A 25,399-nucleotide genomic window follows, 5' to 3' on the forward strand; every position below is an offset into this window, starting at 1 on the left:
TTCATCTTATAAATCCTCATTTTTGGTCCCTATAGAATGTCTCATTCAAGAAGCCAACGTTATATATCCTCGACATCAATCGTTTGATTCTCACGACCATCGTATGGCTGCCTGTATTGCCAAGGAGATGGTTGTTGCGATCCCTAGGATAGTACGCAAATTCAAAACATCAATGCAACCGATTCAACTTTTCCCACCAATTTCTCTATTGGTGGATGCAAACCATTTACCTCCACTCATCCTCACAACAAGAAACGTAAGAACTTTGCTGCAACAAATCCTACCCACCCGCAAGTCTCCTCAAACAAGAAACCTTACCTCGGTCCTTTTCCGTCATGCTCCATTTGTAACCGTCATCACTCGGTTAAATCCCTATGTCGTCGTTGCATCCAATGTAACCGTTACGACCATCTTGCTAAAACCTGTCGTGTCCCGCTGTCACAGCCCCTGACCCCTATACCCCGGGATGGGAGGCCGTGAACATTGATTGGTGGTATCGGTGTTTATTAAATTACTTTGCAGCGGAAAGTTTTATCAGAACCGTAGTTAGGAAAAATGATCAGAGTTATAAAAACACCATGATTATTATTATGATAATCCGGGAATTAATCCCTTTTGAAATAAACATAAGTTTTATAGGGTTAAACCCTAATTTACAAAGCACGTTTCTTTTATTCTGGTGACAAGCCACTTATTTAAGCTGGAAGCCCGCATGCATCATTCCTTTGTCTCTAACAAGTCACCTGGAACATGTTTAAAATATTTGATCAGCAAGAAATACTGGTGAGTACATTCATTTGAAAATGACACATTTTACAGTTACAGCATTAAGATGTTTTTACATCTGCCTGCTTACAAATTACCGAAAGGTACTTGTCACTCGACCGTATCTATGACTGTGGTCATATTACTTATTGGCTAACACTTGTCCAATAAGTAACGTGTAATAGCCCAGTAGGCAAGCATTGTATACAAAACCCCACAATACCAGTAGTAACCATCCCGTAAGTCTACAGAGACTTAATCACTGTAATGTATTTTAAATACTTTGTAAGTACATTTGAAAATATTTAGACAATCTATCATGGGTTTTGTAGGTTTTGAAATCACCATGACAGTGCGCCCATCGCACTTCGCCCGAGCCCGAGCCTGTGCGCGTGTGTGTTCGGGTGCTTCGCACCCTCCGCTAGGACCACTGGTGTGATTTTCTTTCTTATAAAGAGCTCACTAGTTTGTTAATCTAGCGATGTGGGACAAGAACTTACAAACCTATTTATACTATGGTGGTACCTTCCCCATTTCTTTCCTCCACCAATGTGGGATGGAATTTCCTTCACTTATCTCTTTATCATTTATTTGTGGTTTGTTATAGTCTCCCCGTTTTATTTTGAATCTCGTCCTAGAGATTTGGCTGGAATAGGTGTGGGTACTTCCGTTTCCTTTCGGATTCCTATTCCCAAGTATATTCTGGTCCACGTTTTGAATCCCACTTCACATTGACCAGAACTATTCTTTTATGCTTGAGATTCTTGATCTTTCTATCTTCAATTTGCAAAGGTTTCTCAACGAATTTCAACTTTTCATTTACCTTTATATCTTGAAGGGGTACTTCTAGTGTTTTATCAGCTAAACATTTTCTTAAGTTACTTACATGAAATACATCATGTATACCTGACATTCCTCTGGTAATTCTAGCTGATAGGCTACTGGCACAATTCGTTTGAGAATTTGAAATGGTTTAACAAATCTTGGACTTAACTTTCCTCTCTTACCGAATCGGATTACACCTTTCCATGGAGATACTTTTAGTAGCACTTTGTCTCCAACTTGAAATTCCAATGGTTTGCGTCGATGATCCGCATAACTTTTCTGACGATCTCGTGCGGTCTTTAATCTTTCCTTAACTTGATTTATCTTATCAGTACTTTCTTGTATAAGTTCAGGACCAGATAATTATTTTCCTTCTATTTCTGCCCAACATACTGGTGTTCTACACCTTCGTCCATAAAGGGCTTCAAATGGGGCAGCGTTAATGCTTGTATGATAACTGTCATTATAGGAGAATTCTATTAGTGGTAAATGGTCATCCCAATTTCCATCAAAATCTATTACACATGCTCTTAGCATGTCTTCCAATGTTTGTATGGTCCTTTCACTTTGACCATCAGTCTGTGGATGGTCTGCTGTGCTCAAGTTTAATTTTGGTCCCATAGCTACTTGGAAGCTTTTCCAAAAATGTGAAGTAAAACGGCTATCCTGATTCGATAAAATGGATAATGGAACTCCATGTAATGAGACGACTTTGTCCACATACAGCTTAGCTAATTGTTCCATTTTGAAAGTTTCCTTCATTGGTATAAAATGAGCTGATTTTGTTAATCTATCCACAATCACCCAGATTGTGTCATTACCTCTTCTTGTGGTAGGTAATTTGGTAACAAAATCCATTGTTATTAATTCCCGTTTCCATTCTGGCATTTCTAATTGTTGAAGTAATCCTGATGGCTTCTGATGTTCTGCTTTAACTTGTGAGTTATGTCATTTTTCATTCCTATCCACCAATAGATTTTCTTCAAATCTTGATACATTTTATCTCTTCCAGGATGCATTGTGTATTTGGAGTTATGGGATTCTTCGAGAATCTTTTCTCGTAATCCTCCTATGATTGGTATCCAGATCCTGTTCCCCATTCGGAGAATTTCATCAATTCCTTTGACAAGTAGATCAATGGTACCATTTATTTTCTCATCAGCAATATTATTTTCTTCTATTGCTTGTTTCTAAGCATTCTTTACTTCATCAATTAAATTGATTTGAAGTTCTAACCTTAGAGCTCGCACTCTTTTAGGTTTCTCATGCTCTTTTCTGCTTAATGCATCGGCTACTATATTTGTCTTACCTTCACGGTATAGGATTTCACAATCATAATCGCTAAGAATTTCCATCCAGCGTCATTGTCTCATGTTAAGCTCCTTTTGCTCTAAGATATATTTTAAACTTTTATGATCTGTGAATACAGTAAACTTACTACCATATAGATAGTGTCTCCAGATCTTTAGGGCAAAAATTATTGCTCCCAATTCTAAGTCATGTGTTGTGTAATTCTCTTCATGCTTCTTTAATTGTCTAGATGCGTAAGAAATAACTTTCTCACGTTGCATTAGTACGCATCCCAGTCCTGATTTAGAAGCATCACAACAAACTGTGAAATATTCAGTTCCTAAGTATTGGGGCATTTGTTAACTTTTGCTTCAAAGTTATAAAAGCTTCTTCTTGCTTAGGTCCCCATTCAAACTTGACATTCTTACACGTTAACTTAGTTAACGGAACTGCTATTCGGGAAAAATATTGAATGAAGCGTCTATAATATCCTGCTAATCCCAAGAAACTTTGAATTTCTGTAGGAGTTTTAGGAATTTCCCAATTAGTAATAGCTTCTATTTTGGAAGGGTCCACATGAATACCTTCATGGTTAATCAAGTGTCCTAGAAACTGTACTTCTTGTAACCAAAATTCACACTTTGAGAATTTAGCATAAAGCTTCTCTTTTCTCAATAGTGTCAAAAGTTTATGAAGATGTTTGATATGATCTTCACTGGTTTTGAAATAAATAAGTATATCGTCTATAAAAACGATTACAAATTTATCCAAATATGGTTTACATATTCGGTTCATCATATCCATAAATGCAGCTGGTGCATTGGTTAAACCAAATGGCATGACTGTAAACTCATAATGACCATATCTTGTCCTAAAAGTTGTTTTAATTACATCTTCTTCTTGCACTTTTAATTGATGGTATCCTGAGTGTAAATCAATTTTATAAAAATATCGAGCTCCTTGAAGTTGATCGAATAAATCATCAATTCTCTGTAAGGGATACCGATTCTTAATTGTGACTTTATTCAATTCTCTATAATCGATACACATACGCATCGAACCATCTTTCTTTTTGACAAACAGTACTGGTGCTCCCCAGGGTGATGAGCTAGGTCGTATAAAACCTTTTTCTAGCAATTCATCTAATTGCTTCTTTAATTCTAACATCTCTGTTGGCACTAACCGGTATGGTGCTTTAGCAACTGGTGCTATTCCTGGTATTATATGGATTCTAAATTCAACTTCACGATCAGGCGGTTGCCCAGGTAAATCTTCTGGAAAAACATCTGGATATTCTGATACTACCGGAATTTCTTTTAGCTCTTTTCCTTTGGCGCTAATGATTACAGAAATCATATATACTACGCCTTGTTTCCTCAGATAGCTTGCCGCTTTCATTACTGAGATAAACTTTCTAGGCTTGAGCATCTTATGTCCTTGAATTGTAATAATTTCTCCTGTTGGCGAGCGAATTTCAACAGAATTTGTATTACATAGGATTCGAGCATGATTGGCTGCTAGCCAGTCCATTCCTATAACATCGAACCCAGCTAGATTCATTGGGAGTAAATTTGCTTTAAACTGGTGGCCTAGTAAGTTTATGTTTTCTTCTTGAATTACTTCATGAATATGAATAGAATTTCCATCTGCCGTCTCTACCGTGCAGACTTGATGGAGTTTGGTTAATGGTTGATTTAAGGCTTGACAAAACTTCGTGTTTATAAAACTTTGGTTTGCTCCGAAATCAAACAATACTTTAGCGTAAACGTTATTAACAAGGAACGTACCCGCAATGACGTCCGGAATCATTGCTGCTTCTTGTGCAATAAGCTGAAAAGCTCGTGCATTCTTTTTAGGTCCATCTTTGTTCTTTGCTTTGTTGTCAGGCACCTTGATCAGCTTTGGACATTCAGGACGGATGTGGCCAGGTTCTCCGCAGTTGTAGCAAACACGACTTTCCTTTCTTCTACATTCTTCATCCGTATGCCCAACCATTTTGCAATAACTGCAATACTTAGTTTTCTTAAAAGCGCATCTCCTTGAATGCCTTTTTCTGCAAGTTCTATAGAAAGGATGAGCATAGAATTGCAAGTTCCTTTCTTCTAAAACTGTTGGGTAATCTTCTGGGCTAGATCTTTCTTTTTGTTTTCTTCCTGAGTTTGGACTAATCCGTCTGTCAGGGTATTTGCTAGCTCAACTGTTTCTTCAATAGTCTGAGGTCTAGCTGACTTTACCAGATCGCGGATTTCACTTACTAATCCCAAATATAAGGAGAAATTAGTACTGACTCTAGCGAAGCCAAAGCCGGTACCATTTGTGCATATTCGAAGAATTTTGTCGTATACTCACGACACTTCACACCTTCCATGTTGTGGTTTAAGAACATAGTAGCAATCTTTTCTCTTTCATGAGGAGGACAAAATTTCCTTTCTACTATTTCTTTTAACTCTTCCCAGATCATAGTATAAACTATGTGACTTCCTTTTGATTGGAGGACCGTGTTCCACCATTCCATTGCTTCATTAATGAAGAGGTTAGAAGCATATAATATTTTATCTTCTTCAAAACATTTACTGATTCTTATAATAGCTTCTGTCTTTTCTAACCAACGTAGTGCTGAAATAGGTCATTCTTTTTCCAGAGAATTCGGTTGGTTTACAGGCCAAGAAATCCTTGTAAGTACAACCATGAACTTTTGACTTTTTGGGTAATGGTTTGCTATTTCCTCCATTCACACTATTACTAGCTTCAGTGTTAGACTTTCGTTTATTACTTTCTGTATTATGCCTAATTATAGACACGGGTTGCTTAATGGCATCAGCAATTAAAAGAATTGCTTCAGTGATTTTCTGAGCAATCATATTTTCAATGGCATTCATATTCAGATGAGCTTCTTGATTATGAATTTCATGATTATGCTCGTTTTCATGATTGTGCTCATTTTCGCGATGGTGCTTATTTTTGTGATTACGCTCATTTTCATGATTGTGATCATTCGACATCTGAATTACATATAAGAAAAGAATTATTAATATCGTAATCAAATAATAATGTAAGCAAGATATTAATAACACATAAACACATAGGCACAGAACATGTCAAAATCGTCGATCTTTCCTTGAAATGAGCCTGTCGTATCCTTCCCAATCCAAGACGACAAGGCGGTAACAGAACTACGGCAACTCCGGAACGCATCATGCGGTTTGTTTCAAGGCATGGGTTATGGTCTAGGAGAACTCATGCGACTATTGGCGTTGGGGAAGCCATGCGTTAGGTAAACCAACCGCACGATGCAAGCGAAGGAGTGAAAGCTACTCGACTGTAATGTAAGGGGAGGACCTACAACGAGTTGCGGTTGCTTCGCAAGCCTATATTAAGGTCTAGCGTTATCGTCGTTGTGGCGCTTGCCGGCGACATTTACTCTTTTTATATGTATGCATCACTATATTTTACATCTATACACTATATATATGCGTCACTACACACCTTTCTTACATACATACACTCTTTTTTTCTATCAAATAAATTACGATAATGAACATATAAATATTATATATATATATGGCTTTATATATAAGGCTCTCGGTCATAATACTTCCAGAGTAGGGTCTCCCCAACATCCCTCGGTCTATTGGCGGTATCCACCAATTCTTCCCCATAGTGACGGAGCTCTGTCGTCATCTCCGGTGTCATGGTGGGGTAGTTTGCGGTTTCAGCCTGGAATGGGGCATAAGGATTTGACATCATTGTTTGATGCCAATCATTTGTCCACCATTCTTCCATTTGAGCTTGGCTGATAATATCATCAGGGAGCAGTGTATTATTGGGTTTTGAGTTGGCATGTTTGGGTTGCTGGAACTTGCTGCACCCACATCGTTGTATATCGGTTGAAAAATTTCACATTCATCTAGGCATCTGCCTAGTCGCTCCCCCATTGGTATTGTTGACATGGGTGGTGGTTCTATTGGTTGTGGTTGAGTTGGTTGTTCGGGTTGTGTTTGAGTTGGTTGTTTAACTGTGGTTTTTCCTTTCTTATTTCTTCTCAATCCTCGTTGCCAGTCTTTGAGCCTTCTTCTTCTTTTAGGCTTTGGTTTTTCTACAGGTTAGGCTTGAAAGATCATGGGTTCAGGTTGTTGTTGACTAGCTTCTCCTTCTTCTATATCCGTGGAGTTAACGGATATGTGTTCAAAAGCATCAACTAGCTCACTCATGCTGTTAATCTAAAATTATAAACAACGAATTCCAAAATAAAATAGTATTTATTTTCACGTGTGGTTAAAATCTTATTTTTATGGTTAACACATAGGTTAATGCATGTATTTCCTAACATTAATTTTTAAGATTTGGTATTATTAAAATACCCATATTGCTTAAACCAGTGGCTCTGATACCACTTCAGCTGTCACAGCCCCCGACCCCTATACCCCGAAATGAGAAGCCGTGAACATTGATTGGTGGTATCGGTGTTTATTAAATTATTTTGCAGCGGAAAGTTTCATCAGAACCGTAGTTAGGAAAAATGATCAGAGTTATAAAAACACCATGATTATTATTATGATAATCCAGGAATTTAATCCCTTTTGATACAAACATAAGTTTTATAGGGTTAAACCCTAATTTACAAAACACGTTTCTTTTATTCTGGTGACAAGCCACTTATTTAAGCTGGAAGCCCGCATGCATCATTCCTTTGTCTCTAACAAGTCACCTGGAACATGTTTAAAATATTTGATCAGCAAGAAATACTGGTGAGTACATTCATTTGAAAATGACACATTTTACAGTTACAGCATTAAGATGTTTTTACATCTGCCTGCTTACAAATTACCGAAAGGTACTTGTCACTCGACCGTATCTATGACTGTGGTCATATTGCTTATTGGCTAACACTTGACCAATAAGTAACATGTAATAGCCCAGTAGGCAAGCCTTGTATACAAAACCCCACAATACCAGTAGTAACCATCCCGTAAGTCTACAGAGACTTAATCACTGTAATGTATTTTAAATACTTTGTAAGTACATTTGAAAATATTTAGACAATCTATCATGGGTTTTGTAGGTTTTGAAATCACCATGACAGTGTCGGAAAAATAGTTGTCTCACACAAAGTGAGATGTATAAAAACTCGAATATCTCACCTTGTAAGTTTACAATTAAATAGCACCTCCTGGTATTAAGCACCTAGGATAAACACAATGTAGTATAACTAGATTAGTATAAAACCAACAATCATAACGATAATCACGAGAGTAGAAACTTTACACGATGGTACAATGTCTTACCTTTATAGGTAGAGCTTTTGGATTCGTGTATATTAGTTTCTTTCGATCGGATAGGATATCGCTACGACAACTCGGTATTACACTCTTAATATATATATTAATATATGTGTGTGTAAAACTTAGAGAGAAAGAAATTTTTTGTCCAAAGAATGAACGTACCATTCTCAACCTATTATAGCTGATCTTGGACCCTGTCGCGATACGCGATAGGCATACACAACGGCCGTCGCATATCGCGAAGGATCTCGTAGCTATGTCGAGTCAGCCCTAGGCCCGCTACGTGGCACGCCACGTGTCTCGTCTGCGTAACCTCCACGTCGCGGTACGCGATGGGTAGTCTAAACCTGTCGCGTATCGCGATGGAAGGATTTTTATTTTATTTTATTTTTTTCTTTAAAATCTTAATTCCCAACAAAAATACTAAGGCGGCCGTTAATGCGGCTCGCGGCGATGCGAGCGTGCGAAGTGCAAAGTGCACCATCAAAGCGCCACATTGCGTCCATCGCACTTCGCCTGAACCCGTGCGCGTGCGTGTTCGGGTGCTTCGCATCCTCCACTGGGACCACTGGGTGTGATATGTCTTATAAGAACATTAACATAGAAATTTTCTTTCTTAAAAAGAGCTCACTAGTTTGTTAATCTAGCGATGCGGGACAAGAACTTACAAACCTATTTATACTATGGTGGTACCTTCCCCATTTCTTTCCTCCACCAATGTGGGATGGAATTTCCTTCACTTATCTCTTTATCCTTTATTTGTGGTTTGTTATACCCGCCTACTGCACAAGCTGTCCCGCAACAACCTACCCCTATTGCTCAACTCGGTATTCCTAATACCCGTGCTTGCTACCATTGTGGAAACCCAAAACACCTCCGTGCATGCCCTCAACTTACCCAGGCTCATCAATCCCAATACACGACTACACCATACTACTTGACCCATGCTTACCAGGCTCAAACTCATCAACCTCATGTCCCTCAAGCTCCTCCCATCAATCAAGGTCAACCTTACTTAACCCAACACTACCAAACCCCGCAACCGCAAGCTCAAGTTTACCAGATATATTTCCACCAAACAACTCTCTTGCAAACTGTTCAAGCTCCAGTTTTTCAAACAATGCCGAATCAATCTACCTCAACTGCTTCTACTCCTGCAACTCCTCATGGTGCTTCAAGTCACGTCACTTAAACTACTCAAGGACCCCGAAGACTTTTGCTGATTTCCTTATCTTATCTTACCTTATTTTGGTCTTTTTCTTGTAATGCCTCTTTATGGCCTTGAACTATTTCCGTATTTGGACTATTCATCTTCTATCTAATAAATAAAGTTTCTTTTGATTAAATAGATTGTTTATTGAAGCCTACTTCTATCTTATCTCTTTACATTCATTAACCTTAACCATATATAAGCTACCCCTTCTTAAACTTTAAATACTTATATCTTTATGTCTAAAAGTCGTCTTAAAAATTTTTTTTTGCTTTATTAAAATTCACTACAATTTTTGAAATTATTTTATACATTGGTGACTTTCTAGTGTTCTAAACTAAAACTCATTAAAACTTTTGTTTCCCTAAAGTCATGTTTTAATCAAACGTTTTGTAAATCCGCACGACGGGGCGAATCATGTGGACCATCCGACGATGAAAATAATTATGGTCTGGAACATACTTATCGAAGTCCTCGCATGGAAATCATGATGCGTAAGATTGTGTGACATAACATAGAATTGAAAGTAGTTGGAATAACGGTGCAAATATGAAGATGATAAGGACATGGTGGATACGCCGCTGATACATCCTATATATAAGTGCCCTTATCGGATTTGCATTTGGAGCGTTATTTTAACTATTCAAAGTTCGGTGTTATGATATTTTTTTAAAAATTTTATTATTAAAAATTTCTTTTCCTCAAACTTTAACGGTATTATGGTATTCTTTAATTTCGACGAAATTCCCAAAAGAATGAGAGACTGTAACAACTCGAATTTTTATATTATTATTAACTATTACCCGACCCATGTACGGGCCCAGACTATCTAATCAATAAAAACCCCGCACTTATCGAGTTTATTTATTTGTTTTATTATTATTAATTATTAATATAATTATAACTTTCTTATATTGGCAAAACCAACCCTACACTAACTTTTATCCTACTTGGTACCCATCCTCAAACATTAAGGGTTCAAAAGGAATAATTATTATAACTCATTTCCTCAAACGGGTACCATGACCCGTATCCGGATCCCATCCCCAAATCCTTGCCCGTTTAGCGAAACCCGATCTTAATCGATTTATCTTGGACCGCAATTTACCTAACAAACATGGTAATTGAATCTGTTGTTGTGATACTCATGCTAAAATCGGCCAACCGACATTATTATTATGCTAAGACGAATCAAAACGAATATGCTATTCGTTTATATTAAGCCGACCTAACCCTAGGTTTAATATATATATAAACGTTAACATAAACTCAATTAAACCTGCAGTCCTAACCCTCAAGCCTTCGCCGTCCTTAACCGTCAATCTGATTGAATTATATTTAGCCGTTGTATGTTCGTTCGTCATTAAGCACTGTCTGCCCTGTTCATCCAAATTAACACCTAATTAAGCATCGTTTGAGGTAATTAAAACTATGGTTCTGATTGCCGTTATTCCTCGTTAATAACCCTAACGTAAATCGAATCTTCAGTTAAGGAATTCATCGATTAAGGTTGCTAGGGTTTGTTCTTCATTTTGCGCATCAACTGTCTGGTTATATTTAATTTGTTCTGGGTTGTAATTAGATAAACCCCTAGCCCATAGGGGTGTGCGCGTAAGGTTTTGTGTGGCTGGGGGCGTAGGTTCGAGCCTCCCTCAGCCCGAAATTTTAGTTTATTTTTTAATCATTCTTTTGTTATATTTAAAGCTCCTAAATCGATTTAATTATATTACTAATATTGTATATATAATAATGAATCAATGTTTTTATAAAACCGTCATATTAACTAGTCGTTTCTGAATCTCGGTTAAAAATTATATATATATATATATATATATATATATATATATATTATTAAAAGACTTATAAAGGTTTAATAAAGATTTTCATAAGGTTTTAATCTAAAATATGTATATTTTATATGATCTTTTTAGTTGATATATTTAAAATTTAGTTCAAGTTTTATAAAAGTTTATAATTTTATGTAATTATTATTATTTATTATATACGATATTTATTTAAAAAGAAGTCTATATTAATAATAAGAATATACAAAAAATGTAATTTTGGATTTAAAATACTCATTTAAAACAATCTCTTTATATAATTTATCCAACAATTTTATAAATATTTATTCAAGTATTTTTTATGTATTTTATATAATTAAATCATGTTTATTACGATAAAACTTGATAATAAAATTTATAATAAAGTAATGAAATAAATAGCCTTTGTAAGAATACCCGATCTTCATCAAATCCCGAACCTCTATTTAGTTTTAGACTTTTTATTCAATTCGTATTTATTCCACAACTATTGTTACTTAGAATTTCTCGTCAATAACTTATGAAGAGTGTAACTCTTGCTTACTACCGTTCTTACCGCATTCGTTTATCTCTTGCTTATTGCTAAGGTGAGTACCACATTCCCCTCTTTTTTACTCGTATTTCCACGTTTTGGGGACAATACATATGTGTAAATTATATTTCTTATATATACTTATACTCAAAACTGCAACTATTGTCTTATGTGTTAACAACTTATACCTTACTTGTTTATGTGCTCACTTGCTTTGTATGCTTCCACATTCGGAGAGGACCAACATAATCTCAATCTAGTATGATCATACGCTAGTCGTTAGCCTTTGTGCTTCTCGACATCTCAGTTATACCTGCTCATTTGGTTAATTTGTTATTCTAATATGACTTGTTGCAATACTTATTTATATATATATATATATATATATATATATACTATATCTACATTTAAACTGGTCTGTTGCTCACTCAACATGTGTTGTTGACAAATTTTATTTTATACGCACATGCAGGTTATCGTAGGAATTTAATGCAGGTTGATGAAGACTTAGTGAAGAATTTAAGTTAGAAAATAATTAATCAAGATAATTTGTGATATAATTTGTATTGTTGTATGATTATGGATTATGTATTTGTTGTATTTGATTTATTTGAAAACATAATTTAATTAATAGATATTGTCATTTAAATATTGTATGATATTAACCTTTGAAAAGTTGTGAGCAATCAGTTACGCCCGGCATTTTCGCCGTAGGTTGGGGTGTGACATTAGACATGTTGAACATTCATATGGGTAAGTTTATTTAAATTATAAGTCATTTTTGATTTCTTAATAGTTTCGTTTAAATTAACAATTTTTTTTTCACTCAATTGTAGGGAGATATAAACCTACACAACTGCTCTTTAACATTTGATAAGTTCAAACGTTACCCTTATTATGTTGCGTTAACATGTTTGACATCAAAAAACTCAAACCGAATGCGAAGCTCTCATAAGTCTTTTTTTTTACGCTGTATTCTCGAGTTTAATAAAGAAAACAAAAAAGAAAGATAATTTAAGAAAAGAAAAAAAGAGTGAAATTGAAAGATTTAGTTAACTACCTTATTCTCGTTTAAAGATTTATTGGAGATGCACATATCGAAAGGGATGAGAGACCAAGAAAGTGAGGTTTTTCAAGGGATCATTATTGTTGTGATAGAATTTGGAAGACAGGAAACGAAGAGATTTTCAGTGACAAAGAGATAAAGAGAGATGAGATTATAGGAAATTTCAAGTCAATAAGCTTCCATTGATGTAACCATATATCCAAGAGTAAATTAATTAATAGGCTGAATTGGTATAATTTCTTCTTCATGTAGTGTGTTGTTTGGGGCTTTCCTCCATGTTTTGGAGAGAGCTGTTTTTGCGACGTTTGATGGTTATTTATAAAATTTACCGCTAAAAAAAAGTATCTTATTGAGTCAAATGTTTGGGATTGAGTTGAGTCAAATGTTTGGGACTGAGTTCGCAAACTGCTTATTACCTTATTGGATTTTTTTAAAAAGTCAAGATTTTGGGCTTTTAGAAAACTACGTTATTTTTCTTATTCTCTATATATTTTAGCATCCATTTGTCATTTACTACGGAGTACTTTTTTGGAAAAATTTTTATAAATGGGAAAAATAAAATAGGTGAAACGGTTTATAAGAGAGAATTTTTTTTTTTGGTTTTTAGGTGTTTCGTCATTTGAAATAGTGGAACCCACAAGGGTTGCAGAGCGTGTCAGAAACTATCTGGTGACTTGACGGTTTTTGTGGTATTCCGTCATTTGAAATGGCGAAAGTGACATATTTACCATGTGTTCTGCCATTTGAAATGGTGGAACACCACTTTTACTCCTTTATAGCATGCCCCTATATATTTGTCTGACTTCCGCCGTTTGAAATGGCGGAAGTGAATAGTATATATTCCTGACACATCTGACGAGACCTTGTTGGCCACACTGTTCACTTCCGTCATTTAAAATATTTTATAATAAATATCATAGTTAAAAAAAAGTTTATAAAATATTTAGGTAATTTATTTTTTTCAATTTCTTCATTAATTTGTTTATTTTATATAATAAATATGTAATATTTTATAATAAACCGGAGAGTGAAAGTATCAGCCGTCAGGATGTCGTCTGCTTCACACTCGTATGACGTTGTTGTTGTTGGCGCCGGAATTATCGGATTGAGTATTGCTCGTCACCTTCTCAACGGATCGGATTTGTCCGTCGCCGTCGTTGACGCCGCCGTACCTTGCTCCGGCGCCACCGGTGCAGGTGCATTACCTATTAACTTAGTTATTGATTAAATTCAAATTAATATTATTATACATATTTGGTTATTGCTTACATAATAATTTTAAACATTATTTCTTAATAGACAAAATGAATATAAGAATGTTGTTTAAGTTCAGAACTCAAAATGGAAGTTTGTTACAAGTTTCAGTACATTATTTCGTTATTTGGTATTATGGTGGTAACTAGTAAGGGAACTTATAGAAAGAAAGAATGGTTTGAGTTTAATGCGTGTTGAACTGACAATGTTATAAGTTATGACCATAATATTCCTTTCATAGGACAGGGCTATATATGGATGGTACATAAGGTTCCAGGGAGTGACAAGTGGGAGTTAGCATTGAGAAGCCGTCAGCTCTGGGAGAACTTTGCGGAGGATATTAAGCATCAGGGAATGAATCCTCAAGAGGTTCTTGGCTGGATGAAGACAGGTGCACCCTATACGCCACTCATTGTGTTATATTTTAATGATGTTAACATATTCTTGATTATATAAACAGGAAGCTTGCTGGTTGGTAAAACATCAGATGAAATAGCATCACTTAAACTGAAGGTGGAGCAGCTATCAAAAGCCGGGCTTAAAGCGGAGCTTTTATCCAGCAAGGACTTGCAGGAAGTGGAACCTGCACTTGTGATTGGCGAAGAAGGCGGGGCTGCATTTTTACCAGATGATTACCAAATTGATGCTCGACGTTCTGTTGCCTATATTGAAAAGGTACCAAACATTGATCCACGGACGCGTATTTATATTTTAATTACTAAATATCATGCAGGAGAATAGGAAATATGCAAGTGAAGGAAGATATGCTGAGTATTATAATCAGCCATTGACTGGTGTGTTGAGGTAAACCGGTAAATATTTGCTGCAGCTAAGTTGCAGAAGTTATATTGTTATTAAAGGGATAATCTTTGTTAGGTCTGGTAATGGTGAAGTTGAAGCTGTTCAGACTTCAAAAAATTTACTGTATAGCAAGAAGGCGATAATAATCGCCACTGGATGCTGGACGGGTTCTCTGATGCAAGAGCTGATTAAGGATCTGGATATTGAATTTGATGTCCCTGTAAAGCCTCGAAAGGTTAGTTTTTCAATATATATTTATTATTTTGAAAGTTAAAAGATACATTAATTTTAGTTTTTGCTAACAGGGTCATCTACTGGTGATAGAGAATTTCAGTTCCTTCAAACTGAACCACGGTTTAATGGAGGTAGGTTATGTCGGTCACCAGGATGCTAGTATGAAACCAAGTGGTGAAACTTCATCTGTTTCAATGACTGTCACCATGGATACATCGGGAAATCTCGTTCTTGGTATTCAGCTTTATGAAGTAATCATGTTTCTGATATTATTACATGTTGTAAACTTTTTGATTATTATTTTTATGGTTACAGGAAGCAGCCGACAGTTTGTTGGATTTAGCACGGAGATATCCGAGCATATCATCAATCAGATATGGGAACGGGCAGGGGAGTTTTTTCCTTGTTTAAAAGAATTATCATTAACTGATTTGGAGAAGACACGACAAGTTAGAGTTGGGCTAAGACCCTTTAGTAAGTATGCAGTTATGCAATGTAAATTGCATAATAAGTTAATAACGTTTAGGTTTATTTCATATCTGGAAATGATTTGATAATCTCTGATATTGTTTCAGTGCCTGGTGGAAAGCCTATGATTGGTCTTGTTCCTGGATTGTCAAATGTATATCTTGCTGCAGGCCATGAGGGAGAAGGATTGAGTCTGGTATATTTCGTTCGGTTATAGTTTGTTTACATAAGAAACAAAATGACGTTCGATATGTAATTACATTGTGGTTTTCAATAGGCTCTTGGAACTGCTGAAATGGTTGCCGATCTGGTTTTGGGTAACCCCCCCAAAGTTGATAATGCACCCTATGCATTAGCATTGCCTACTCATTGTTCTTAATATCAGGTATTGCTTCGGATATCTTAACCTAAGTTTGTTATACGTTTTTTTTTATTATTTTAAACTTGGCTTGTTTTTAGGAAGCTAATCTTACATGATATGGTATTTTGCTTGTATGACCTAACAGGTGCTCGTGTGGTTTGAATTATGTAAACAATGAGACCGGATTAAGAAGCCATCCAGGTATTTGAAAAATTAAAATAAGCTTCCGCAACTTAGAAGCAGAAATAGTGGATGTCATAACATCAGTTTAACACGTGTCTGTGTGTATGTGTGTGATTGTTTCAGTGAATAAAGACTTGTGATTTTTGCGGGTTTTCTGTCATGCCCGCCAAATTGTATCAAGTTAAGCCGACTGTGTTTTGAAATAATATCAAAGGCTAATGAAAAAAATACAACAGCTAGAACTATAATTAGTCTGATTGTGTGCCCATTAGTTGACATAGCATGGCAGCCTCCTGTAGGAGTGACATAGCGGTTTAAGTGATCGCCACTTAGCATACACAAACTAAAAGGATGCGTATTAAAAAGCGTCACGCAAGTCGATAGGTCTCCAAGTCGAGACGAGAGGTGAATCCACAAACATATCACACAACATATTTCAATATGCACTTTGGGCTTTGCTGTAAATGATGAGTTGGTAGCATAACTGGGTTGAACCAAATCCACTTTGGTGTTCCCTTTTCTCGATTAACGATAGTTGGACTAGGGCCGTTCACGGGCTGAGCTGAATCGAGTGAGGGTTTGCTCGTTGCTTGGCTCATTTAAATCCCGAACCAAACCCAACCGAACGGCTCATTTACAAACCAAGCAAAAATTGAACCGAGCCAAAATCGACCATTTTTCGATCGAACATCGAGTGATTTCCTAGCATTATTTATTTCTTTTTCACTTTAAAGATTTAATAAGAAGTAAATTTGAAGTTGTAAACAAAGTGGGGCTGAAACACGCTCTTTAGTACCTAACTTACTTCTAGAAAGTCATGACCAACAAGGAAGATTACCTAAATAAACAAAAACTAGATTCTTAGTAACTAGTAAGACAACCTTTAATACTTGTCTTCTTTTATCAAATTAGGCTTTGGAGTGAAAGAATATAAGAGGGGACGGGGTGGAGCGTGGTGGCCTGCCATCACGCGTGTGGCCTCACAAACACCGCCGCCGGTGCCCACATCACGCATGATGGGGGGTTTGTGCGTGATGGCTATCACGCGGTGGGGGGCGGGGGAATTTCGAGAAATGGAGCCGTTGGAGTTGGAGGGAGGGTGTTTAAAATAAAAAAAAAATATTTTTCCTATATAAATAACTCAAACATATCTTCAAAACAAATTCAAATCCAACTCAAATTCAACTCAAATCCAACTCAAAATCTTCTACTACACACACCATTTTAACATCACATCAATGGAGGGTTCTAAGAAATGTGGCTCGGGTTCAAAGAAAACCCAAACCCGACCAAAGGTTCGACAAAATCTAGGCGAACCGACGAGATTTCGGTTACAAGACGAACCCGACACAACCCAACCATTCCAACAACCTTCCCAACAACAATCTTATTATCCACAACATTTTTAACCGTCCCAAAACCAACAACAACCTTCCCAACAACAACGTTATTATCAACCGTCCCAAACCAATCTTTTCAATCGTATCAAAACCAACATTTTATTCAACCTTTTTCTACCCAAAATTATCCAACTAAGGCTTTTCAAATGCTTCAATTTCAACCATCTCAAATGTCCGTCGATCCCCTAGACGATAACGATGTTATACATCAATTTGCAAGTGCTTTTCGTCATGAAGTGGAAACTTTGGATGAAGATGAACCCGCGGAGGAGGAGACGCATCAAAAAACGCTAGGCGTTGGTTGCCCGATGAGGAGGTCACCTTGACCAAGCCTTATTTACACTGCTCCGAATAAAAAAAACACTAAAACCAACAACAACAAAAAAAAAAGAAATGTTATGGAGACGTATTATTGAACATTTCTCGAAACTTCCCGGCACAACCGTACGAAACAAGGATTATATGATTGCCAAGTGGGGAGATTTGAATCGAAAAATGTCCAAATATAATTCTTGTTACGTCCAATTAGTAACTATTTTAGTTTATTTTTTTATAATCTATTACTTTATTTTTACAATAAAGTAATATATACTTTATTTTACTTTATTTTTAAAACAACAATTTTAAAATTGAAACAAAACAAAATTTATATAATAATATTAAATACATAACAACGAGTTCGAAAAAAAACAAAATACAAAAACAAATCTAAACCGCAGCACCACCCGCGTCGTCGTCTCGTCTGCGTGTGGTGGGCTTATCCCCGGCATCATCGTCGTCGTCGTTCTACCGTTGTTGTAACATCTCAGATTTTTCGTATTTGTATTCGTTTATGTTTACCTGACTCGGGAATGTAATTCGGAACTTTCTTATTAATAAAAACTTATATTATTGAGTATTTAATTTTGTTTAATTCATTTTATATCCTCGTATTATTCAAACTCGTCAAATAATTCTATTTAAATATATGAATCACTTCAATAAAATCAGTAGTTTAAGCAAGTTTGAGAATTTTTATTAATTAAAGTCCCAAACTCGGGTTTAAGCGAATGTAAATCCACTCGATGTTGGTATTAAACCAAGTTTGGTTCCAACACATTACAAACTTAGTAATTTAAATAATATAAAATGAAACATAAGTTAAAATGTTAGGAAATATTTTTGGTGATTTGAACAGTGACTAGCTCGTTAAAACGAAAAGTTTGACTTTTACTCGGTTTTACCCGAAACTTGGCTTAAAATGAAAAAAATATTTAAAAAGTACTTTTTTTTAAACATTACTAATACAAAAACAAAAACAAACAAAAGAAAAAAAATAAAAGAAAAGAAAAGACAATAAAAAGACAAAAACAAAATAAAATATCAAAAAAGACAACAAAAAGAAAAAAACACATTTTTCCAAAAGACCCCATCAATATGCTATAAATTGCCCAATCCGTCGTTAAAACCCGAGCGTTATAGGTCTTAAGCGTTGAAATTGTAAGTTAATGCGAATTCGGTCAGTTTCGATTACGGGTGTTTTTGTACCGGAACTAAAACCAAATTAAAACAAAAAAAATTATAAAAATTGATATGAACCAATGGGGTGGCGTCGGTCGGTAAAACTTGACCATTGGTAAAACTCGCCCGTTATTGATCCCGAGCGTTGAGGTGATGAGTATACGTAAATTCGGTTGGTGGCTGTCACGTTCGTTACGGTACCAGGAATAAAAATAATCGGCATTTGGTCAGTTGAGGTTAGAAAAGTATTCTATCGTTGTTGCTAATTCTTCTATTGTTGGTAGTTCATCTTTTACAAATAAAAAGACTAACAAATGAAAACTTTATAACATTTAAAACGATTATGTAGTCGGTAAAACCAACGTATTGGTAAATCCTAAGCGTTGAAACCCATGCGTTGGTAAAACCCAGGGGGTTAAAAACCAAGAATTACGACAGCAAGCTGACACGAATTCGGTCAGTATGGATTACGTTTGTTATAGTATAAACAACCTTGGTAAAACCAAACCATTAAAACTAAGAAAGTCAAGTTAACTTATAAACAAATTAAACTATATAACACAAAGTTTACGGTTGGTAAAACCCGGATGTTGCCCGAGCATTGTCGGTGTCAGGCCTCACGATTGTGAGTCGTTAAAACTCGGGCGTTAGTAAAATTCGAGCGTTGTCAGTCCCGAGCATGAGGTGCTAGTCGTCGTGAAGTTGGCTGGTTTCGATTACATTCATTGCGATACCGTATAAACAACGTTGGTAAAGTATAAGCTTTAAAACTAAAAAAAATCGTCAAATTAACATATAGAAAACAAAATATTTAAAAAGGTGTTTATTCGGTCGGTAAAACCCGAGCGCCGTCGGTCTCCGGTGTAGGGACACTGAGTTGATGCGAATTTTGTCATTTCGATACGTTTGTGACGGTACTGAAACTAAAACAAAAGGGTCGATAAAACCCGGCGTTGCGGGTCCTAGACGTTATGACGGCGAGTCATCGTGAATAACCATTTAGTTATCAAACTTTAAAAAAAATAAATTAAAAAACGTTAGTCTAATTATACGATGCCACATGGACCAATCAAGGCCATGCGACACCAAAGTTTTCAATATTTATATATAGTAGTAATAGTAATGTAGATAAGAGCTATAAGTGATTTGGTAATTTATGAATATGTAGAAAATGAGGTGATAGTTGACACATGAAAATTAGTTTTAAATGGTCCAAAAAATGGCGCAATTTGAAAATATATCGTCGTTAGTGACGTAGTACCACCGGAGTTGAGCCTGGAGAGGCAGGCATCTTCCACAACACTAGCATTAGCATAGCATAAAGACAATTCCACTTGAATAAACAATTCGCAACTAAACACCTTTTTTTTCTTATAAAAATGGATTCGATTTCTTTTTCTATCTCATCAAACCCTAACCACTCAGTCAACTACTGCGTCGCCGGATAAATATCGGACAGCCGTCTGGATGTCGTCCGCTTCACACTCGTATGACGTTGTCATCGTTGGCGCCGGAATAATCGGACTGAGTATTGCTCGTCACCTTCTCAACGGATCGGATTTGTCCGTCGCCGTCGTCGACGCCGCCTTAGAATTTTTTTTCGAAATGGTGTGTATTTACAAAAAAAAGGAAAACGGGGAAAGTAAAAAAAAAGGAAAACGGTGTATCCTTTCATGCCACCAGAGGATTAGGAACAATATGGATTAGGATCCTCCATTGGCATGCAAGGTTCAATCATTGGGACCTATTCCTTCCACGCCAATGGAGGATTAAGAGGAGCAACTTCCAAACCCCGTTTGTGTTCCGTTATGAAACTTACAAGTTAATACCACTTTTCATATCTTACATGTTAATACCACTTTATTAAATTTAATTTTACATTACTTATTATACTAACAGTTTGATTGGATGCCTTAACGGGACGTGATGAATAGACTCCCGAAAATGTGTCTATCAGGAATAAACAGTTGGAGGTCATCATGTTGTCTAATTTATTGGAATGTCATTGAGTATCATTCGGTGGAACGGGTGAAGAGACAGTTCGGATTTCTTCAGGAGGTCCCTAACCCTATCCCTTTCTCACGTGAAGAGCTCCGGAGACTCCGTAAGATATCACGGAAAGGGAGGTTGGGCACAGACTGGTCTGATGTTCATGCCTAGTATGTCGAAAATTGGAACCAAAGACGCCAAAATGTGGTGCAAGGTATGCCGACCATCACGGCTACGACTCTCCAAACTTACAATGAATGGTTCCATCAACATACTGTGTTATACATAAAGGACCCGAGGCATGGCCCCGTGTTGAACATAGTGGGTTCGATGATCACGGTGGAACGGCAAGATACTTGGTTAGTATAATTACTAATGTAGAATTAAATTTAATAAATAAGTAATGCGTTTGGGGTTTGGAAAGTGGTATTAAATAAGTAATGTAAAATTAAATTTAATAAAGTGGTATTAACTTGTAAGATGTGAAAAGTGGTATTAAATTGTAAGTTTCATAACGGAACACAAACGGGGTTTGGAAGTGGCTCCTCTTAATCCTCCATTGGCGTGGAATGAATAGGTCCCAATGATTGAACCTCGCCTGCTAACGGAGGATCCTAATCCATATTGTTCCTAATCCTCTGGTGGCAGGAAAGGATACACCGTTTTCCTTTTTTTTTTTTTTTGACTTTCCCCCTTTTCTTTTTTTTTTTTTGTAAATACACACTAATTTTGAAAAAAAAATTCCGCCGCCTTACCTTGCTCCGGCGCTACCAGTGCAGGTGCATTACCTCTTACTTCCTTTTAATTCATATTAATATTATTATAAACACTGTTTGTTTTTATACATTCATTTTGCTGCTTTTGTTATGGCTAGCTAGTGTAAGATATATATATATATATATATCAGTTGACCTAATTTAGCTCTGAAATGAAGCATCTCTTATTTGTAGTTTCAGTTTTCATTATTAAATGAATATAAGAATCCTGTAAATTCATAAGTTAGGGACCAAAATGTAAAGTAGTTAGTTATAAGTTGCAATACAAATTTCATCATTCTATATGGCTTTTTTACTGGTGATAGGACAGGGCTATATATGGATGGCACATAGGGTTCCAGGAAATGAGAAATGGGAGTTAACGTTAAGAGGCCGTCAACTTTGGGAGAAATTTGCGGAGGATATTAAGCATCAGGGAATGGATCCTCAAGAGGTCCTTGGTTGGAAGAAGACAGGTACACCTGTATACTACTCATTCCATATTATTAACATTAGCAATAATATTAACATATTTTTTTATTATATAAACAGGAAGTTTGTTGGTTGGTAAAACATCGGATGAAATAGCATCGCTCAAATTGAAGGTGGATCAGCTGTCAAAAGCTGGGCTCAAAGCCGAGCTTTTATCCAGCAAGGATTTGAAGGAAGTAGAACCTGCACTTGTGATTGGTGAACAAGGTGCTGCCGCATTTTCACCAGATGATTTCCAAATCGATGCTCGACGTTCTGCTGCCTATATTGAAAAGGTACCAGACATTGATCCACAGACGTGTATTATATTTTAATTACTTAAAATCATGCAGGAGAATAGGAAATATGCAAGTGAAGGAAGATATGGGGAGTATTATAATCAGCCATTGACTGGTGTGTTAAGGTAAAATGGTAAATACTTGCTTAAGGTAAGTTGCAGAAGTTATACTGTTATCAAAGGGGTATTCTTTTCTAGGTCTGGTAATGGTGAAGTTGAAGCTGTTCGGACTTCAAAAAATTTACTGTATAGCAAGAAGGCGATAATAATCGCCACTGGATGCTGGACGGGTTCTCTGATGCAAGAGCTGATTAAGGATCTGGATATTGAATTTGATGTCCCTATAAAGCCTCGAAAGGTTAGTTTTTGAATATGTTTTTATTATTCTGAAAGATAAAAGATATATTTATTTTAGTTTTTGTTAACAGGGTCATCTACTGGTGATAGAGAATTTCAGTTCTTTCAAATTGAACCACGGTTTAATGGAGGTAGGTTATATCGCTCACAAGGATGCAACTCAGCAACTGAGTGGTGAAGCTTTATCTGTTTCAATGACTGCAACCATGGATACATCGGGAAATCTCCTTCTTGGTAAGTTTTGTATATTTAAAGTTATTTGCTTACCTTTTGATTATTATTTTTATGGTTACAGGAAGCAGCCGACGGTTTGTTGGATTTAGCACAGAGATATCCGAGGATATCATCAATCAGATATGGGAACGAGCCGGGGAGTTTTTTCCTTGCTTAAAAGAATTATCATTAACTGATTTGGAGAAGGCCCGACAAGTTAGAGTTGGGCTGAGACCCTTTAGTAAGTATGCAGTTATGCACTGTAACTTGCGTAATATGTTAATAACGCTAAGGTTTTGTTTAATATCTGAAAATGATTTGATAATTTCATATGGTTTCAGTGCCAGGTGGAAAGCCTATGATTGGTCTTGCTCCTGGATTGTCAAATGTATATCTTGCTGCGGGCCATGAGGGAGAAGGGTTGACTCTGGTATGTTTTCATTCGGTTATAGTTTGTTCACGTACATTTCGCGCTTGATATGTAATTTCATTGTGGTCTTCAATAGGCTCTTGGAACTGCTGAAATGGTTGCCGATATGGTTTTGGGTAATCCCCTTAAAGTTGATATTGCACCCTATGCATTGCATACTCATTGATCTTGATAGCAGGTATTGCTTCCGATATTTGAATCTAAGTTTGTTATTTGTTTTTTTTTTATTTTTTATTATTACAGCTTGTTTTTAGGAAACTAATTTACATGATATGGTATTTTGTTTGTATGACCTAACAGGTGCTCATGTGGTTTGAATTATGTAAACAATGAGACTGGATTGAAAAGCCATCCAGGTATTTGAAAATTAAAATAAGCTTCTGCAACTTGGAAGCAGGAATAGAGGATTTCATAAAATCAGTTTAACAAGTGTCTGTGTGTGTTTGCTTCAGTGAATAAAAACTTCTGATCTTTTGTGGGTTTCTCTGTATGTGTGTGATATTGCTTCAGTGAATAAAGGCTTCTGATTTATTCGCTTGTTTTATGTGATATTCGCCAAATCATATAAAGTTAAAACGTGTTTTAAAATAATGTTGAAAGCTAATGAAAAAATTACAACAGCTAGAACTATAATTAGTCTTATTGTGTACCCATTAGTTGACATAGCATGCAGTAGGGGTGACATGGCACCTTGCGTACACAAATACAAGGATGCGTTTTAAAAAGCGTCATGCGTGTCAATAGGTACCAAGTTGAGACGAGATGTGAATCCACACACATGATTATCATACACAACATATTTCAATATGCATCTCAAACTGAATAGAACTGTAATTAGTCTGATTATGTTCCTATTAGTTGAAGTTACCTTTAAACTTTTCATTGTAATTTCTAAGGTATGATTTGATCTTATTAAACACTTATTTTAATACATGTTAAAATCTAAACATATAGAGTAAATGCTAATTCTAAAATACCGTTTGTAAGGTATGCCTCCTATTTGCTAAAATCAAGCTAGGTGCACCAAATAAACGATTAAAGACATCAACTGTCGTACTATTGGTACACGGTTGGATCTTGAATCAATCGCTCAATAACATTCATCAGTAACATCATGGATGGTCCACTGTCGATCCTAAACCATCCTCCCAACCTTTTAATGGTATGGCTGAACCATGGATGACTGCTCAACTTATTAAGCATTTGTCCTCTTCGATCAATACATAGCTTATCAAACATCTTTAAATTTCTCAATGCCATAAATATGCGAATGTGTGCAACTTATACTTGTTTTATTGCAACCAAACATTTTTATGAGACAAAACTTGGACACATGAACTACGACCGATACATCATGGATCGACGTAGAGTGGTAAATGTGGCATTTAAATTTTTTTCTTGCCCGTATAAGCAAGCACTCCCCTCACCCCTCCCTCAGTTTTAAAAAGCTTGCAAAATGTGAACTCTATTAATATCTATCCCAAGCGATCTTAAAACTAAAAAAAGAAAAGAAAATCACATCAAGAGATTTGTTTTTAAAAGATAGGGGGGGGGGGGGGGGGATTGTGGGGTGATAGGGGGAGGGGGGTATTTGTCGCCGGGGATTGTTTAAAAATAATAATATTTTAATCAAGTGACCGTTACAACGGTCACATATATTTAAAAAAAAAAATAAAAAACTTAATATAAATATCAAACCAATTCAACCATTTTCACCATATCATACACAAACTCAAATATAAATGTCAAACTAATTCAACCATTTATACTTCATCACCTTTTCATTTCATACTATCTCAAAATGGATTCCCCGGATTCCCCGAACTCTTCCGAAATTTGTGATCAAGTAATTAAGGAGAGTTAGAGAATTCTTCAGATGCAACAACGAGCGT

General features: G+C 36.1%; 1 protein-coding gene across 6 annotated transcripts; it reads left to right on the plus strand.

The window, feature by feature from the left end:
* The first annotated feature begins 13,812 nt into the window (after positions 1 to 13,812).
* LOC143624219 (uncharacterized) lies at positions 13,813 to 24,185 on the plus strand. Of its 6 annotated transcripts, none has more exons than XM_077094935.1 (10): positions 13,813 to 13,989; positions 14,289 to 14,438; positions 14,508 to 14,722; positions 14,781 to 14,851; positions 14,924 to 15,083; positions 15,154 to 15,316; positions 15,398 to 15,556; positions 15,658 to 15,746; positions 15,828 to 15,935; positions 16,057 to 16,300. In XM_077094935.1, exons 1-9 carry the CDS (start codon positions 13,842 to 13,844, stop codon positions 15,927 to 15,929), a joined length of 1,257 nt encoding a protein of 418 aa, XP_076951050.1. In that variant the 5' UTR covers positions 13,813 to 13,841; the 3' UTR covers positions 15,930 to 15,935; positions 16,057 to 16,300. The 6 variants fall into 6 exon arrangements, with proteins under 6 accessions (XP_076951050.1, XP_076951051.1, XP_076951054.1 ...); XM_077094939.1 differs by having other exon boundaries at positions 13,836 to 13,989; positions 14,294 to 14,438; XM_077094936.1 differs by lacking the exons at positions 15,828 to 15,935; positions 16,057 to 16,300 and adding an exon at positions 23,584 to 24,140.
* The last annotated feature ends 1,214 nt before the right edge of the window (positions 24,186 to 25,399 follow it).

The sequence above is a fragment of the Bidens hawaiensis genome, unplaced genomic scaffold, assembly GCF_021521415.1.
Source record: "Bidens hawaiensis isolate Kalapana, Puna unplaced genomic scaffold, B.hawaiensis_p1.1 tig00003698_1, whole genome shotgun sequence".
Lineage (NCBI taxonomy): Eukaryota > Viridiplantae > Streptophyta > Magnoliopsida > Asterales > Asteraceae > Bidens > Bidens hawaiensis.